At 37.0% G+C, this 20,768-nt stretch overlaps 1 protein-coding gene across 2 annotated transcripts in view; it reads right to left on the reverse strand.

The window, feature by feature from the left end:
- The window catches only part of ATF6 (activating transcription factor 6), a 226,788-nt gene that overhangs the window by 51,429 nt on the left and 154,591 nt on the right, over positions 1-20,768 (reverse strand). For both annotated transcript variants that reach the window (XM_032161151.2, XM_032161153.2), the window contains exon 15: positions 16,597-16,681. In XM_032161151.2, coding sequence (XP_032017042.1) covers positions 16,597-16,681 — 85 coding nt within the window. The remainder of the gene's footprint in view (positions 1-16,596; positions 16,682-20,768) is intronic.

Consider the following 20,768-nt stretch of genomic DNA (forward strand, 5'->3'; position numbering starts at 1 on the left):
AGACAGATCAATGAGACAGAAAGTTAACAAGGATATCCAGGAATTGAACTCAGCTCTACATAAAGTGGACCTAATAGACATCTACAGAACTCTCCACCCCAAGTCAACAGAATATACATTTTTTTCAGCACCACACCACACCTATTCCAAAATTGACCACATAGTTGGAAGTAAAGCTCTCCTCAGCAAATGTAAAAGAACAGAAATTATAACAAACTGTCTCTCAGACCACAGTGCAATCAAACTAGAACTCAGGATTAAGAAACTCACTCAAAACCGCTCAACTACATGGAAACTGAACAACCTGCTCCTGAATGACTATTGGGTACATAATGAAATGAAGGCAGAAATAAAGATGTTCTTTGAAACCAACGAGAACAAAGACACAACATACCAGAATCTCTGGGACACATTCAAAGCAGTGTGTAGAGGGAAATTTATAGCACTAAATGCCCACAAGAGAAAGCAGGAAAGATCCAAAATTGACACCCTAACATCACAATTAAAAGAACTAGAAAAGCAAGAGCAAACACATTCAAAAGCTAGCAGAAGGCTAGAAATAACTAAAATCAGAGCAGAACTGAAGGAAATAGAGACACAAAAAACCCTTCAAAAAATTAATGAATCCAGGAGCTGGTTTTTTGAAAAGATCAACAAAATTGATGGACCGCTAGCAAGACTAATAAAGAAGAAAAGAGAGAAGAATCAAATAGATGCAATAAAAAACGAAAAAGGGGATATCACCACCGATCCCACAGAAATACAATCTACCATCAGAGAATACTACAAACACCTCTATGCAAATAAACTAGAAAATCTAGAAGAAATGGATAAATTCCTCGACAAATACACCCTCCCAAGACTAAACCAGGAAGAAGTTGAATCTCTGAATAGACCAATAACAGGTTCTGAAATTGTGGCAATAATCAATAGCTTACCAACCAAAAAGAGTCCAGGACCTGATGGATTCACAGCTGAATTCTACCAGAGGTACAAGGAGGAACTGGTACCATTCCTTCTGAAACTATCCAATCGATAGAAAAAGAGGGAATCCTCCCTAACACATTTTATGAAGCCAGCATCGTCCTGATACCAAAACCTGGCAGAGACATAACCAAAAAAGAGAATTTCAGACCAATATCCTTGATGAACATTGATGCAAAAATCCTCAATAAAATACTGGCAAACCGAATCCAGCAGCACATCAAAAAGCTTATCCACCATGATCAAGTGGGCTTCATCCCTGGGATGCAAGGCTGGTTCAACACACGCAAATCAATAAATGTAATCCAGCATATAAACAGAACCAAAGACAAAAACCACATGATTATCTCAATAGATGCGGAAAAGGCCTTTGACAAAATTCAACAACCCTTCATGCTAAAAACTCTCAATAAATTAGGTATTGATGGGACGTATCTCAAGATAATAAGAGCTATCTATGACAAACCCACAGCCAATATCATACTGAATGGGCAAAAACTGGAAGCATTCCCTCTGAAAACTGGCACAAGACAGGGATGCCCTCTCTCACCGCTCCTATTCAACATAGTGCTGGAAGTTCTGGCCAGAGCAATCAGGCAGGAGAAGGAAATAAAGGGTATTCAACTAGGAAAAGAGGAAGTCAAATTGTCCCTGTTTGCAGATGACATGATTGTATATCTAGAAAACCCCATTGTCTCAGCCCAAAATCTCCTTAAGCTGATTAGCAACTTCAGCAAAGTCTCAGGATACAAAATTAATGTACAAAAATCACAAGCATTCTTGTACACCAATAACAGACAAACAGAGAGCCAAATCATGAGTGAACTCCCATTCACAATTGCTTCAAAGAGAATAAAATACCTAGGAATCCAACTTACAAGGGATGTGAAGGACCTCTTCAAGGAGAACTACAAACCACTGCTCAATGAAATAAAAGAGGATACAAACAAATGGAAGAACATTCCATGCTCATGGGTTGGAAGAATCAATATCGTGAAAATGGCCATACTGCCCAAGGTAATTTATAGATTCAATGCCATCCCCATCAAGCTACCAATGACTTTCTTCACAGAATTGGAAAAAACTACTTTAAAGTTCATATGGAACCAAAAAAGAGCCCGCATCGCCAAGTCAATCCTAAGCCAAAAGAACAAAGCTGGAGGCATCATGCTACCTGACTTCAAACTATACTACAAGGCTACAGTAACCAAAACAGCATGGTACTGGTACCACAACAGAGACATAGATCAATGGAACAGAACAGAGCCCTCAGAAATGATGCCACATAGCTACAACTATCTGATCTTTGACAAACCTGACAAAAACAAGAAATGGGGAAAGGATTCCCTATTTAATAAATGGTGCTGGGAAAACTGGCTAGCCATATGTAGAAAGCTGAAACTGGATCCCTTCCTTACACCTTATACAAAAATTAATTCAAGATGGATTAAAGACTTATATGTTAGACCTAAAACCATTAAAATCCTACAAGAAAACCTAGGCAATACCATTCAGGACATAGGCGTGGGCAAGGACTTCATGTCTAAAACACCAAAAGCAATGGCAACAAAAGCCAAAATCGACAAATGGGATCTCATTAAACTAAAGAGCTTCTGCACAGCAAAAGAAACTATCATCAGAGTGAACAGGCAACCTACAGAATGGGAGAAAATTTTTGCAACCTACTCATCTGACAAAGGGCTAATATCCAGAATCTACAATGAACTCAAACAAATTTACAAGAAAAAAACAAACAACCCCATCAAAAAGTGGGCAGAGGACATGAACAGACACTTCTCAAAAGAAGACATTTATGCAGCCAAAAAACACATGAAGAAATGCTCATCATCACTGGCCATCACAGAAATGCAAATCAAAACCACAGTGAGATACCATCTCACACCAGTTAGAATGGCCATCATTAAAAAATCAGGAAACAACAGGTGCTGGAGAGGATGTGGAGAAATAGGAACACTTTTACACTGTTGGTGGGACTGTAAACTAGTTCAACCATTGTGGAAGTCAGTGTGGCGATTCCTCAGGGATCTCGAACTAGAAATACCATTTGACCCAGCCATCCCATTACTGGGTATATACCCAAAGGACTATAAATCATGCTGGTATAAAGACACATGCACACGTATGTTTATTGCAGCACTATTCACAATAGCAAAGAGTTGGAACCAACCCAAATGTCCAACAACGATAGACTGGATTAAGAAAATGTGGCACATATACACCATGGAATACTATGCAGCCATAAAAAATGATGAGTTCATGTCCTTTGTAGGGACATGGATGAAACTGGAAAACATCATTCTCAGTAAACTATCGCAAGGACAAAAAACCAAACACCGCATGTTCTCACTCATAGGTGGGAATTGAACAATGAGGACTCATGGACACAGGAAGGGGAACATCACACTCCGGGGACTATTGTGGGGTTGGGGGAGGGGGGAGGGACAGCATTAGGAGATACACCTAATGCTAAATGACGAGTTAATGGGTGCAGGAAATCAACATGGCACATGGATACATATGTAACAAACCTGCACATTGTGCACATGTACCCTAAAACCCTAAAGTATAATAAAAAAAAAATTATGGAAAAAAAAAATACATCAAAAAAAAAAAAAAAAAACACAGACTTTGGAGAGTTAGTGGGAGGCTCAAACCAACTCTGTTGGCTTAAATAGATGCTGATCTCTAGTTTTTATTTGTTGAAAGCTAAATCATCTGTTTGAGTATAAACAGATTTTTGCCACAAGGAAGAAAGAGTGAATGTGATCTCACTGAAAGCTAACAAGACTCTGAGGGTCACTTAGGTACAGGGGGCTCAGCAACTGGCTCATTTGGGTCAAAGAAGTAACTAATATCCTAGAAGGTTCAATGCAAGCTGATTGAATCTAAACCTCTGGGGTCTTGTGAAGGTTCCTATAAACTAAATAATTAATTAGTAAATCAAATACAATAAAGACAAACTATTCGTGGAAAAATTACCCATGCAACTGCCAATAAATCATCAACACAATAATCATTCTTGGCAAAGTAACAACATTCCAAGTACATAAAGGCAGCTCTACCATTAACCCTATTTTTTCCACTAAAGAAATCTATTTATTTCCAGGTTTACCTTATAGTAGAGAGTTCAGGAGAGGCTCTGCTAAGTGGGAGAAAATCTAATGGTTTGGGAAGAGTTAAAAATGGATACACTAATGACTTCAAGAAATAAGAGAGAAGTAAGGCCAACCAGAGGAAATGAGGGAGGCAAGATACAGCTATAGAACAGCTATTTTTTGTGAATCATAAAAAGGCAAAAATTTCCCAACACTAAGTATATATTAAAAATTAAGTATCAGAGCATTTCTTTAGGCATGGGATGAAGAGGAGGAAGAGACACAGATAAAAAAAAACCAAACACCTTCAAGGTAATTATCTTTGAGTAGTGTTAGATAGAGCCATAAATGAGAGGTGGTTACATTAAGGATGTTCAGTGGAGGAAAGACTATTTATTCTAGGACCTACAGAAGTATTCTAGTGGTCCACGGAAGTAAAGCAAAAGTTTTGCAGAGGTGGTAGGATTTCAGCTGGATTTTGAAGGATGGGTAGGAGATAGCCTGGAGGGAAGAGGGCAGGTAATCTAAGACATGGACACCACATGTGCAAAAATAGAGTGATCTCTTTACATGTACATCAGATCAAGTCACTTCCCACCTCAAACTCCTCAGCACCTTCCCACTATATTGATAAATCACAACTCTTCACCACTGCCTACAATTCCCTGTCTGATGTGGCCCCTGTTTACCTTCCTGATCTGATCTCGTATCATTCCTACCTCTCCCTGCTGGGTCCTACTCTAGCCTTACTGGTCTTCTGACAAATCCTAAAACTAACACATTCTTTCCAGGCTCAGGGCCTCTGCTCTCTTGTTGCTCCCTCTGCTTGGAATCTTCTGCCCCTTGGCTCTTCACAGTTGATTCTTCCCATTCTTCAGATCTTGGTTTAACTGTCATCCCCTCAGTACCCAATCAAAAAGGTCTTCTCTACCCCTGACTCCCACCATATTTCATGAAGGGACCATATTTCTTTCTTTCTCCCAAACTGTCATAAGCTGCAATTGTTTTGTTTGGGTTGTTAATTTTTTTTTGTTTGTTTTCTTCTGTCTCTTCCACTTAGAGGCTACAGTAAAGTACAAATCATGGGTACCTTATTCTATGTTGGTATCTCCAGCATTAGGCATAAAGGAGAATCAGCGAATGAGTATTTTTAAATGAACTAATGAAAACAGATTCAAGGAACTGTTAGTAGATCAGTTTGGTTAGAACTGAATTGAAAAGATAATGTGGGGACAGACTGTCCTGGGCCTTTGATGCCAGGCTAAAGCATTTGGATTTCATCTGATAGACACTGAAAATCCACTGCTGGTTCTCAAGAAGGATAATGATGTAACAAAAGCAGTATGTAAGGATGACTCATCTTGGCAGCAGTATGCAGGGTGAATTGTAGGAATTAAGATGGAAAAATAACAAATTAGGGAGACCAGTTAAAATACTACCGCAACAATATAGACAAGAGGAATAATCTCAGTAATCCCAATCATGCCCAAGGCAAAGCAAAGAAAAAAACAAAACAAACAAACAGAGAAAACAAGCAAAGAAAGAGGGCTCATCTTTCTTTTCTCTGCAGATCCCCACTCTGTATTTCTTGCTGCCCCATGCCTATCTCCATAAGTTTTGTATCTTGTAAAAGCATCAAGGTGGTGAATGAGAAGTCTAAGACAATACAACAGACGGAAAGGGACACTAACTTGTGAGGGGCTGGTAGTATCTAACAAAAAGGAAAGAAAATGAAATTCATCTATTCCACTTTTCACAATATGATATTAAACCTGGCAAATGTTTTAGTAGACATAGGATAATTCCCAAATGTAATTTTATGATTGCTCATAAAATACACATTATAGATGTAGTAATAAAAAAGCTTATGGAAATCATTAAAAAAAAAAAAAAAGAATTACTTGGTATTCCGTTACAAGAGATACACAGAAATACCCACCAATCTGTTACAAGAGATACACAAAAATACCCACCAATGACATCTCTAATTCAAGATGCATAAATCTCACACTGTCCCTCCCATTTTATCCATTTCTTTGAATGGCAGTCCTAGTCTCTCAGTGTTCTGGTCTCAAAACCATGGAATCAGCTTTTCCTTCTCTCTCCTTTATAAATCATCAGCTGCCAAATGATATAGATTTTTCCTTTGGAATTTCTTTGGAAATTTTTCCTTTCTTCCCATTCCAAGCTTTGAATCACTTCATCTCGAGATTGTTCCAAAGTATCTATCCTAGTATCTAGCCTAGCTCATCTTCTCTCTTCATTTTTTTTCTATATACAATTCTTAGCCAGATTAATAATCTCTTAATAGAGTCTTCATTGTGTTATTCTTATGTTTGATAGTTTAAAGTTACTTCCTCAACTCATTAATGACCTAAGTCACCTGGCTGCATCCCATGCAATAAATAAATATTTCTCTTTTCAACATGAATCCTCTCTTTACTGTCTCTTCTCAGACACTTTGCTCAATTCCAATTTAGCATATGATGGAGTGCTGCAGCAAGCAGCTGCTGCTTGGCCTTAGCCGCTCTTAAGTTGTTGACTCAACACAGCAACTGGTTCATCACTGTGATTCTTTGCTGTGGACTTCTCAATGTAATAAAACAAACAAAAAACAACTGATGGCCAGGCACGGTGGCTCATACCTGTAATCCCAGCAACTTGGGAGGCTGAGGGGAGATCCTTACTAAAAGGACTCCAATTTTTTTTTCAAATCATAGTGTGCCTAGTTAAAATATTATATTTCTGAGCCTACTTTGAAGCCAGGCCTAAATAGTTGACACAGTTTATGTTCAATAAGACATAAGCAGAGCTTTCTAGAAATTTCTGGAAAATGTCTGCTTTCTTGATAGACACCTCCTTTTTTCTGCCTGTAATACAAATATGATGGCTTGAGCTGCAACAGTCACTTTGTGATCATCTGGGAAAGGCCAAAAGAATTTCAGCAATCTTGGCCTTAGCCGCTCTTAAGTTGTTGACTCAACACAGCAACTGGCTCATTCACTGTGATTCTTTGCTGTGGACTTCTCAATATAATAAAACAAACAAAAAACAACTGATGGCCAGGCACGGTGGCTCACACCTGTAATCCCAGCACTTTGGGAGGCCAAGGGTAGATCTCTTAAGGCCAGAAGTTCAAGAGCAGCCTGGCCAACATGGCAAAACCCAGTCTCTACTAAAAATACAAAAATTAGCTGGGCATGCTGATGCGTGCCTGTAGTCCCAGCTACTCAGGAGACTCACTTGAACCCAGGAGGCAGAAGTTGCAGTGAGCGACGATCATGCCACTGCACTCCAACCTGGGTGACAGATTGAGACTCTGAAAAAGGAAAGGAAAGGAAAAGGAAAGGCAAGGCAAGGCAAGGAAAAGGAAGGAAAAGAAAAGAAAAGAAAAGAAAAGAAAAGAAAAGAAAAGAAAAGAAAAGAAAAGAAACGAAACCAACTTATTTAAGCCAAATCTTAGGTTTTTGCAACTTGTAGCTAGATGCCTTACACAAATACCTTATATTTTCTTTATCCTTATATTCTAAATATCCTTGATAGCCCAGTTCAATTTTTATCTCCCAAGGTACCAACTGATGCTAGTCATCAATATTCTATTATGTATCATATTCTTCTAATTTTTGATTCTATACCATAGACATTGGGAATTTATCTTACCTGGTACCTAACTGATGTCTTAAAAATAAATCAGCCTATTGTTTCTGGTTTAGAATTGATCTAAATCATCATTGTTGGTCTAGGCCTAACTGGTATCTTAGCATCAATGTGGGGCAGTGAGCTAAAAACGGATCTAAGGAATTCAGCCGAATTCCACTAAATTCTAAAGATAATTTGATTCATACTCTGTCTCTGTAGGTGATTGCCTTCTCTGTAGACAACTGCCAAATCAGTTCAGGCCTCAGGTCTCTACAAAGGTAGTACCTATTGAAGTTAGTAGAGTAAATGTGAACTCTCATCTTTTACTTGCCAGTTGTACATAATTAGTGGATCTGTATATATGTTTTGAGAAAAAAAATTATTTTTTCAGGTGAATAGTGTGATTTTTCTCCTTTCCTCAGTGGAAATTCTTAGTATGGGAATTTTACTACTAGTTTTAATAATGAGTCAAAAGTTAGAGAACTAAAGCTGGGTGCAGTGGCACATGCCTATAGTCCCAGCTACTTATTAGAGGGCTGAGGTGGGAGGATCATTTGAGCCCAGGAGCTCAGGTTCAGCCTGGGAAACATAACAAGATCCTGTCTCCTATAAGATGATAAGTTTGCTATGGGCTGGGCGTGGTGGCTCGTGCCTGTAATCCCAGCACTTTGGGAGGCCGAGGCGGGCAGATCATGAGGTCAGGAGATCGAGACTATCCTGGCTAACATGGTGAAACTCCGTCTCTACTAAAAATATAAAAAATTAGCCGGGCGTAGTGGCGGGCGCCTATAGTCCCAGCTACTTGGGAGGCTGAGGCAGGAGAATGGCGTGAACACAGGAGGTGGAGGTTGCAGTGAGCCGAGATCGCGCCACTGCACTCCAGCCTGGGTGACAGAGCCGAGACTCTGTCTCAAAAAAAAAAAAAAAAAAAGAGAGAGAGAGAGAGAAAGAGAACTATAATTATGTATTTTTTAAAAACTAAAACATAGTTTTAAGTGAAGACTCCATTCAACTGTCTGGATGCAATTATATGAAATTGAAATGAAATGAATTACAATGAAAATGCAAGGTAGATAATACATTTTTTTTTTTTTTTAAATAGACAACCTGCAGACCTTTAAGGAGAAATAAATTGAGAAGGGTAAAAGGAAAAACTCTTGACCTGCTTAGGAAACCAGGCTGCTTGAGCAGAATAAATAGGACAGTTTCCAAATATATTTGCCTTGGGATAGCCCAAAAAACTGTGATCATCAAAAGCAGTTATATGAACATTCTTTTATTTTTAAAACCAACACATTTATTTGGTTGGTTTGCTTCCTACCCTTCTGTTATGACCTCTCCAACTAAAAATGTGTTGCATGTGCTGGCACTAGTATTTGCAACCATTGCTATTAAGCTCTTCTAGATTTTCTTTATATGGATGGAAATTACTTTGAGATTAAATATAATTACAGTTTAGCCCGGTTGTCATTTGTTCATCTATGTGGGCCCTTAATTCAAGTAACAGTTATAAACAGTTGTTTATTTTTATTACACATGTACCACACAAACAGGTACATGGCATAGAGAAGGGAAGGGAAACGGTAAAAACAAATCAATGAACATGTTGGCCAAATTATGAAACATATCTGCTGATGGCTTGTTCATAGAATTCCTTCCCTTATGAAAGATATCTACAAAGTTTAGCTATCTACCATTAAAAAAAAAAACATATCTATCACTAAAAAATCAGATAAAAAAACCCCTCTTCTATGCTCTATCTTGTTCAATTATTTATCAAGAGTGAAAGAAAGGAAATGAGCAGTTTTACCACAATGTAAGTAGAAATAACTTAAAAGCAGGAAATGTTAGCTTACAGTAACTACTAGTAGAAATTCCGAAATCCTTTAAAAAAAAGAAATCAGTAGCTTTTAGTCCATCATCCACTGTTCCACCAACCATGCAATCCTTTTTTAAAAAAGCCTTTTCAAAGCATACCTAGCATTCTATTTTTATTTCAATAATCTTCTGTGTGACAACTTCCTCGGACAAAGAAAGACTTACTTTCTTGTAGCTTTACTAACCTGTTTTCAACTCTCTTATGAGACAAAGGAATTTAAATAATAAACAGAATGCAAAGTAAAAAACAATAAATTACAAAAATAAAACTGGCATGGAGAACACAGACGATATGAGTGGTGATTTCTAAATGGCATTAATTTCACACCCATATCCTACTCTCTTTAGAGATTTCTGAAACTTTCTTCCATGGCTCAAAACCACAAAGTATAATCATAATACATTACAGTTTAAGACCAGACATTGACCTGGAAATGTAATTTACTGTGCTTAAATTGGAAAATCAAATTCATCTTACAAATATCCCCATCCAGCATATTACACAAACCAGTTGCTCAATAAAATCTGAATTTCTGTCTTCACTTTCTGTCCTTTGCCACCCTCTCCAAAATTTTACAAGCTCCACTTGAGTCAGAGAGAGGGATCACCTCCACAACTCATTTTTGTTTCCAAGTTGTATGTAACTTTTAAACTCAGAAATGACAGAAAATGTATTTTATTCAACTTTCTCAAACCCTTATACGCTCAGAATGAACAACTGTGATATTAGGGATATCCTCACAATGTCTCTGCTCTTTCAATAAATAGGCATTCAAACTTTTTGTGCCTACATAACTTAAACTCTTCAGATTGTACATTATGTAATTATAATATAATTTGTCAAATCCATAAGTCTAATAAGCCAAAGAAATTTATCTCTGGGTCTTGAAGAATCCTATAGAATTATAGTTTCCTACAGGACAACTTTTTGCATGGTTTTATTTATAGAACAATTGCTGAAAAGGAGGCTAATAATTTCAATTCACTCTGAAGTCCAAATCTCAATGTGGTAGAAAGGTAGCCTAGTATATGTTTTAATTACTTTACACTTGAAAAGATTAGACTAATTTGTGCTTTCCAACTATTATTAATTATATAAAATATTATTAAACTAGTAAAATATTTTCAATAACATTTACCTTTCTTATTCTTTTATTCAACAAACGTATACCTATCAAATTGAAATGACTGTATTATGTTATACTGCTCCCAATGAATCTTTCAACCTTATAGTGTAGGAATAAAATGGTATAAAAATCTTAAATTTTGGAGTCCCAAATATTTTCAATCCTTGCACATCTGTCTTTAATACTGAATTAACAATGTAATTAATTAGAAGATATTTTATACAATGTATGTAAATCTTGGCTCTGCTATATAGTGGTTGTGTAAATGATATGAATTACTTTCTTGAGGCATTATCTATAAAAAATAAAGAGAATAAAAGTTGAGTATCCCTAATCCAAAAATCTGAAATCCAAATTGCTCCAAAATCTAAAACCTTTTGAGTGTTGACGTGATGCCGCAAGTGGAAAATCCACACCTGACACCTTTATTTTCTGATGGTTCAATGTATATTAACTTTGTTTCATGAGCAAAATTGTTAAAAATTGTGTATAAAGGCCGGGTGCGGTGGCTCACGCCTGTAATCCCAGCACTTTGGGAGGCCAAGGTGGGCGGATCACGAGGTCAGGACATCGAAACCATCCTGGCTAACACGGTGAAACCCCGTCTCTACTAAAAATACAAAAAATTAGCCAGGCGTGGTGGCGGGCGCCTGTAGTCCCAGCTACTCAGGAGGCTGAGGCAGGAGAATGGTGTGAACCCAGGAGGCGGAGCTTGCAGTGAGCAGAGATCGCACCACTGCATTCCAACCTGGGCGGGAGAGCGAGACTCTGTCTCAAAAAAAAAAAAAAAAAAAAATTGTGTATAAAATTACCTTCAGACTGTGTATATAGGGTGTATCTGAAACATAAATGATAAATTTCATGTCTAGACTTGGGTCCCATCCCCAGGATATCTCCTTATGTATATGCAAATATTCCACAATCTGAAACAATCCAAAATCTGAAATAATTCTGGTCCCATGCATTTTGTCCTTCTTATCTTTCCTTTTTGACCAATGGATTCACACCACATGATCCCAAGCATTTGAATAAAGAACAGTTAGCCTGCACTTAGCTGGCAGCTCAGCATGACATGAGTTAATGTAAATGAAAGTGCCTCATCTTTCAAGGTTTCCTACACCAGGTACTGTTCCAGGGGCTGGGGATATGGTGGTAAGCAGCAAACATAACAAACAAGATTCCATCCTCACAGAAGAGGAAAAGCTGGATAAGCTGACTAAGGAGATACAGGAGGAAACCTAGACAAGTCATGGTATCATGAAAGCCTAGAAAATAACATTTCAAGAAAGAAGGGATGTCAAAAATGTACAGGAGGGGACTGACTGGAAAGGAGCATGAGGGAATTTTTTGAAGCAGTGACAACATTTATATCTTGGTTGAAATGGTGGCTTCACAATGGTTTACTTTTGTCAAAATTCATTACATTGTATACAAAAAATTGGTGAATTTTATTGTATGTACATTATACCTAAATAAGTCTAATTTTTAAAAATGTAAATCTCATGAAAGACAGTAAAAAGGGTAGGAGCTTTTCTAGATTAAAGGAAACCAAAGAGGTATGATGAGTGGGTGTAATGTATAATCTTTGGAACATATATTTAAAAAGTTATAAAGAATATTTTGGGGGCAAATGGAGAGATTTGAATATATGCTATACATTGAACTCTACTGTATCAACGTTAAACTTTTTTGGTATTGTCATTTTATTGTGGTTATGTAAGAGAAAGTCCTTTCTATAGCAGATGTATTTTCAAATATTTAGGGGTAAAGCATCATGTTATCTGCAATTCACTCTCAAATAGGTTTTAAAATCTGGTGAGTGTACATAGATAGATATAAAACAAATATAGAAAAATGTTAACAATTGGTGATATCTAGTTAAAGGTCTCTAGATATTTACTGCACTCATCTGTCGACTTTTCTATAGATTTGAAATTTTTAAAAATAAGAATTGGGTGGACTACAAAAACGAGGGAATACTTAGCTGTGTCAAATACTGTCGAGAGGTCAAGTAAGATGACCATGGAGACATGACCTTCGACTTGGAGAGATATTTGTCATTGACTTCCCTTTTGCAACAGCATTTCAGTGGAGTGGAAGGGCAAGAGCATTTCATGAAGTGAAATGGCAAAAGCTTGGTAAGGGTGAAAAGAAGACAGAATCAGAGGTAAGGAAGTAGAAGCAGTGAGTGTAAGTCTTTTGAGAGTTGTGCTCTAAAGGGTAACAGAGAAATAGTATGTGAAGTCAAAGAAGTCTCCCTACACCAGAGGTAACAGTAATATTAAGACATTTTGGGCTGGGTGCAGTGGCTCATGTCTGTAATCCTAGCACTTCGGGAGGCTGAGGCAGGAGGATCACTTGAGCCTAGGAGTTCAAGACCAGCCTGGGCAACATAGGGAGACTCTGTCTCTACAAATAATTTAAAAATTAGCTGGGAGTCGAATGTGCCTGTGTTCAGGAGCTGCTCGGGAGGCTGAGGTGGGAGAATTGCTTGAGCCCAGGAGATGGAGGCTGGAGTGAGCCATGGGTCACGCCATTGTACCCCAGCCTGGGCAACAGAATGAGTCCCTCCCTTGAGAAAAAAAAAAAAAGACATTTGTATGCTGATGGGAATGACCCAGTAGAGAAGAAGAAACTGTATAAAAGAGGAATGGTATAAATGCAGAGTAAAGTCTTTGAGCACTGTGAGAAGTGCTAGGAGTCAGGGTCCAAAAGGAAGAAATTACCTTAGAAGTTGGCGATGATGTCTTAAGGACAATGGCAATGATGATTATTGCAGTAAAACAGCAGCTAACCCCAAAATAGTCAGGCACTATTTAAAGCTTTTTTACTCGTTTCATTCTCACATCAACTCTTAGAGGAAGGTATTACTAATACCTTCTTTTACAGATGAGGAAGCTGAGGTACAGAAAAGTTAATTAACTTGCCCAATGATACATATCTAGCAAGCAGCAAAGCTGGGATTTAGAACCCAATGGAAGAGACTTTTCTTTCAGTGCAACAAGAGGGAAGGCAGAGTTTGTGGGTGTAGACGCAGCTGGGCCGGTAGTAGTGGAAACATGATGTAGCTCTTGCATGATGACATCTATTTTCTCAGTGTAGTATTTGGTGAGTTCATCAGCTGAGGGGGTGGGAAGAGAGGATGTTGGAGTTTTGACAAGAGAAGGTGAGAAATTCTTTTTTCAGAGAGACAGGGAAAGTGAATTTACTAGTAATGACTGGCAATATTAAATATCCCTTTGAAATTAATGGTCATAAATTTGAAGTGAATCTACTTGTTCTCACTGAACGATACTTTCTAGCAATTTTCAGCTGCTTCAGAGCAGGCATAGAGAGAAGTGCTGGGTTTACCTAGAGAGCAGTTTTTCCAAGAAAGTGAGACCTAAGAAAGGAGCCAGGAAGTAAGGGGTGTTCACAAGGGAGTGGTGACAGTACAGGACCACGGAATTTAAGCTGGGTAAGGAGGAATGTATGGCCATTAAGGATGTGATGGACACAGAAAAGAAGTGGCAGGGTCAAAGGACTGTAGACTTGTGAGGTAAGAGAGTAGTTGGAGTGTGAGTTTTAAAGTAAGAGAGTAACAGTCAGAGAGTGGGATGCCTGAAAAGGAGATTTCAAAGGGAGTGCTGCTATTGATGATGATAAGGTCTAGATTATGACCATATGGATGGGAGGCTGAGGTGGCGCAGAATAAAAGATGACTGGATCAAAAAAGGCTAGAGTACTAATGACTTCTCTACGGGGATGCTGAAGTTAGACAGCAGGATGACAGAGGCAGTGGAGGAGTCGTCAGTGAAGGTGGAGTAGACGACAGCAACAAATAAGGGTTAGAGGAGTAAAGTGTGATGTGATAGATTTGCAAGATGTTAAGGGGACTGAAGGAGAAAGAAGGAGAAATAATTAGAAAGTTGTAGTGGGAAGCAAGGATACCACCTGCCCTGCTGCAGACTTTGAGGTATATGAGGAAGGGGAAAAAATCAGGCTCTAATTTAAGAAGTATCCTCAGAGCAAGACTGTTCAGAGAGAAGGCTGAGGATGTAGCATGGTACTTGAAACATGGTATATATTCAATCAATATTTCTTGAATTTGAATTTTAATTTTTTAATAGGACTTATCCTAAAAAGGGAAGTTTTTAAAAAGACTATTTACAAAGAGTCTGAAACAGATTAAAAAGACAATGATCCTCTAATGACTGGATTTTCCAAATCCATGAAAGGCTCCTCTTCAAAAATCAGTCACCTGGCCAAGATAAACATAGTCAAACAGCATCTTGTTGGTTTTGGCTTAATATAAATAGATAGCTCACTGTTACAAAATAAGACCAGGCATTCTCTTGCATAAGAACCCAATATCAGAAGAACAAAATTAAGTGAATTCTGCCTTAATAAAGCTTAGAAAATAGCCTTTCTGAGCATAAGCTGACCCTTTGGTCTATTCTAGTTTAGGCAGAGAAACTTAAGTACCTATAGATTGAGAATAAGTGAGACTTCCTAAATACATTCTTTGGAATGTAATAAAATGCACTTTGGAATATATTCTTCTTCAGATAGTAAATGATTATTCCATGAGTAACTTCAGAGGTATGTCTTTACTGAAGAAAGAGATGTTCTTCTCAATGTTACTGTTTTTCTTAAACTTATTCTGAATGTCTTTGTAAGGCTAAGTAAATATTGTAATTTTTATGCTTTAACAAAAAGCCCATTTATGTTTATGTCTATGAAGTTACTTCCTAAGCATTTCTAATAAGCTGTCTATATACAGCTCACGAAATTCTAAGGTCCTCTATGGTCTTAAAATGTATGATGAATACTACTTTTCCCCTAAAGACTAAATTTTATTGAAACTTATCTGGAATCCCCCCAAAATTCTAGTGTTTTGTTTTATAATTGTATTTGAAGGTTTAATTATATTTATCAATCAAAATGTGAACTGGTTCAACTGCAGGTTAGTTCAAAGGGCTTTTCATTTTCATCTTCTTCATATACTATGAGGTTTTTGCTACCAGACAGAAAATTTACTAGTACCTCCATTGTGTGAGATACACAAGCTTGAAAAAGATGGCCAACTCTCCAATTTTCAATATAATGTGTCAGAGAAAGCAACTAGTCAATAACATACACTGTGCTCATTTATAATCCACAACTGGTAATGGGAGTGAGTTATTTCTCTTCTCCATGAAGAATCAAGCTGGAAGTAATCTCTCCTTCGCTAGATTTCTTAGTACCTCACATATTACTTATGTGACTTTCTCTTTGGAGTACAGTGATTTTTGTGCTTGTCTTTTTTTTTCTTCTAAACTATAAGCAGGTATATTATGCCTTAACATCTGTGCATTATATTATTATTTGTATTTTGCTTAATGTCCAGGGCTAGTAATACAACAAAATGCAACAGTAATACTATCAGTGTCAAACTCATCAGTATTATCAATTAAACATAAATAGGCTTCTGTGGCATGGTCTAGGATGATATCAACATTTAGGTAACACAGGAAACTGCTTTGAGTTCCAAAAATCTAATTTACAAATTCACTGTCAGAACACAGCAGGGGCTTCTCACACTACATTTATGACTAGAAGGGTCCCAGATGCAAGTCTGTAGAGCAGTCAAGATGCTAGCTTTTCCAATTTTGTAAGTAAAAGAAAGCTACTTTTTCTTTTAGGGATGTAGTAATTTTTTAAAAAAGAATAATGGATTTTAAAAATAATAAAACAGTGGAAAAATGTTTCAGAAATAATGTACGGATATATACTCATTTAACTGAACATTTTAAATGTCTTTGAACTAATAAAGAGAATCTTGGTTAAACAAAGAAATCTCATATTGTTCATAAACCAGAATTTCAACTTACCATTTATGTTTATTGCTGGTAACACAATTGACATTTTTGGTCTTGTGGTCTTGTTATGGGTGGTAGCTGGTAACAGCAGGTGATCCTAAAATTAACAAAGAACAATCTGTTATATATAACAATTGGCTTACTCCTAGAACAGGCCAAATTCAGGGCTTCTAAGAGGCCAATATTTCGTTGGGATGATGAAAAATTAGTTTTTATTTCGAGTTGGCTTAATTAACTACAAACCATCTTAGAATCATTCATTCATTAATGTAATACACATTTACCACGAGTGTCTACCGTTGCCAGGCACTATACAGTGATCTTGGAAAACTCTTAGGTTTTTACAACACATATGCTGTAGCACACTATAAAGAATACTGGTCAAGCAGTCAAGACAAGGGATTTTAATTCTAATTCTGCCACTAAATAGCTGTATAATCTGGACAAGACTACATATCCTTTCTGTGTTTCAGTTTCCAGTCCTGTAAAATGATGGGGGCTAGACTAGATAATGTTACAAGATACTGAAAGTATCTATCCCCCAAACAGTCATTTTCAAACTTTTTTTTTAAAGGCAATAAACTCTTTTTCCCATCAAAATTCCTGTTATCCCAGGAATTTTCTACCTGTAGAAGAAAGAAACTATCAACACGTAGAAGAAAAATTCTGACTGAAGCAGGGCCAAGGCCTAGGCCTTGCCTGCTTAGCCTCCTCTTCTCCCTTTGAAGGGACCACAGCATTAGACATTTATTTGCAAGTGACAGGTGCATGCTAAAGAAGATGTACAGTTTTTGCCCTTAAAAAGCATACAGTTTGGTAGAAGAGTTAAAGAATTATAAATACATGCCTAGCACAATTGTATAGTCTACATTGTGTAGGACATCTGAGGTTTCTAATTTCCAGCACACAAGTACTAAAAGTAAGAATGAGCCAAGAGAAGCTTGGCTTCAGAAAAGGCAGAGTATAAGTGTTTTGAAAAATGTATATACATCTGTAGGCATTCTAAGGCTGATTATAAATGACTTATGACTTTGATATTAACTACTGTTTTCAATAACTCCTCTTCTTCCTAGCAAAAACATATGAACTGTCACAGAAAAAAGAAAAAAAAAGTATATTAGCATTTCCATTTAAGGGAGCATGGTTAAACTGGAGATAAAACTAAACCTAAGTTTGACGCATTTTGCTTTCTTTTCTTGTTCCTGTGTTCATTGTTTCACCATTCATTCAACAAACTTACTATATGAAATAACTCATCAAAAAGTAGGATCTGATACAGCTGAGAGCAATAAAAATTCAACACAACTTCAAAGTTCAAAGTTGATATGATTATGAAGTGATTATCAGCAAAACTAAGAAAAAAACTAAAAAGTGAAAAACAAATTGAAATTGATATACATGAACAGAACTGTATAGAAAACATTTCCAGTAACTGCTTGTATTTTGTGTAATTCAAGGCAAAATTTCCATGAGAACATGTTTTTAAAAATTGGGGAGGAGAGAGAAGATGAGTAAATTCTGTTAGAATTCCAGCATTGCAGCAAGGGAATTTTTTGTTTTGTTTTTTTAAGTGCATTGTTAGACACAAAGATCACACATTTCTGAGTAAGATAACATTATAACCAAGAAAAAACAGAATTTGCTGATCTTCAAGCCATGAAAGTTATATATAGCTTAATTCCTATCATTAAAATACTGCTTCAGGGTCTCTAAATTGAATGTGAAAACAAACCAAAAAACTTGCAAGCCCCAAATTAAGGCTATTGTAAAAATAAACAAACTTAGATTCCACTGGTCATGGGTTAAGGTCAAGCTCAGACTTAATTCTGAGTTTCCTGCTAAGATATAGATGCCATACTAATTGTTGTTTTTAAACATGATCTTCTGAACACAGTGTCTCCTACTTTTTCTTTTCACTAAATTTCTAACAAACTAGTTATTTTTGCAGCAGAAAGCTAAAAACTAGGTATGATTTATGAAAAAGAAGAATCACACCTTGCATGCATACAAATTATTACAGTTAACCTGCCTTGTCGCTAATTATTAAAGGTTTGCAAACTGGGGTAACAGTTTTTAAGTACTTGTTTACCAAGAGGCCCAAAAATCAGTCTGCAGGGAACAAAAGCTGGTATACTACCAACTCTAACAGTACATATCTTATAATAAAAATAAGTGTCTATATAATATATAATATATATATTTCATCTGTCTTATCTATATATCTGGGACATGTAGTTACTTCATTGAATATTTACCTCTACTTCCTCAAAATAAATGTTCCTTGAACCTCACAACAATGAACCCTGAATCATTATTTTCTCTCTGTGTTCATCTTACTCTTTTTTAGATCATTAATACTGTGAGTCACATTTTCAGAAACAAAGGAGCTATATTCACTCAATAAATATTTACTAGCCTCTTACTGTTCTTTTTTTTTTTTTTGAGATGGAGTCTTGCTCTGTCACCCAGGCTGGAGTGCAGTGGCACTATCTCCATTCACTGCAAGCTCCGCCTCCTGGGTTCACGCCATTCTCCTGCCTCAGCCTGCAGAGTAGCTGGGACTACAGGCGCCTGCCACCATGCCCGGCTAATTTTTTGTATTTTTAGTAGAGACGGGGTTTCACCATGTTAGCCAGGATGGTCTCAATCTCCTGACCTCATGATCCGCCCGCCTCGGCCTCCCAAAGTGCTGGGATTACAGGTGTGAGCCACCGCGCCCAGCCCTTACTGTTCATTTAAAAAAAATTTACTGAGCACAGTGTCCTGTCATGTATTGAGCACTGTGCTACAGAGGATATTTTCTTTTAAAGAATATAAATCCAAGTTTTTATTTTGTTGGGGAAACTGAATTGTGGCAGAAACAGCCCTTTTTTTTTTTTTTTTTTTAAACCCAATATACGCTCTCCTTCCTCTATAACATTAAAATAGCAACAGGACTTGTGATATTTAGTTGGGCACAAGGCCACCCAGAATAAAGACTATATTTCCTAGCCTCCTTTGCAACCAAATAAGGCTACACGGTCTGGTCAACGGACTGTAAGAAGAAATGGCAACTTCTTCAAGGTGGTAATGGTAGAAGGCTTCCCTCCTCCTTCCCTTTCTCTTTCTTGCCAGCTAGAAGGCAGATATGACTGCTAGAGCTGGAGTAGCCATCTTTGTTCCATGAGACAGAAGCTACAAGTTGAGGATTATGGAGCAAGAAGACCGAAGGAGACAGGGATCCTGACGATTAAGTAGCTATCATTAGATCTCTGAAACTTATACATGAGACAGAAATAAACTTATAATTTATCTAAGCCACTATTATTTTGGATTTTCTGTCACTCAAACCTAAACCTAAACCAAATTACTAGTTAAATTATAAATTTGTGAAACAGTTCTAAAGATATTTGGTCAAGAGGAATCTCCATAATGGTTAATCAAGGACAGGATTGTTATTTTTTAACAGCATAGAAACCATATTTATAACTTAGTCTTCTTGATATCGTACCCCCTTTTACTTAAATACTTATTAAGGAACTAGTGAAGGAAATTCAATTCCGGAGGTACAATTTGATGAATTTGTACTTCTTTCCCTCCAATTAAATCATTTAAAATAACCCAACTGTGACAAAAATGAAACTACTTAAAAATAAAAAAGGATAGTAGAATAAGAATGTTGCCATAGAAAGAAATATATTTCGGCACTGTCACTCAAAACTATGTCACTAATTTTAAGACATCTTCGAATGGACTCCTGAAATGTCTTTATCAGGCTTTCTGTAGGGCTTAGATATCATAGGATTTCCTCTGGAATGAAATCATGTGGACAAATATTATAATCAATGTACTGTTACTCTTATTCCCAGAAAAAGTTAGAGAAACATGGGGGGGGGGGGGCGGAGAAACACCAAAACATTTCACCATGAAAATAAAGCATCAGTTTTCTAATGTTATGCAATATTGTACATGAGAAAATATGCTACTTTCATACAGTTCTCCCAATTCCCTCTTCCAAGCAATTTGTTAGAAACCAACAAAATATTAGTGCATAACACAGCCTTCAAAGTTACATTTCTTCTCTTTTTAAGAAAACAAAAGCATTGGAGACTGGCTTATCAAAAGAAAAGGACCACATTTTGCTCTACTGAAATTAATTATGGTAACTCACAATAAAATTTAGGCCCTACTGAGAGTTATCAAAT

This window comes from Hylobates moloch, unplaced genomic scaffold, assembly GCF_009828535.3.
Source record: "Hylobates moloch isolate HMO894 unplaced genomic scaffold, HMol_V3 SCAFFOLD_8, whole genome shotgun sequence".
Classification (NCBI taxonomy): domain Eukaryota; kingdom Metazoa; phylum Chordata; class Mammalia; order Primates; family Hylobatidae; genus Hylobates; species Hylobates moloch.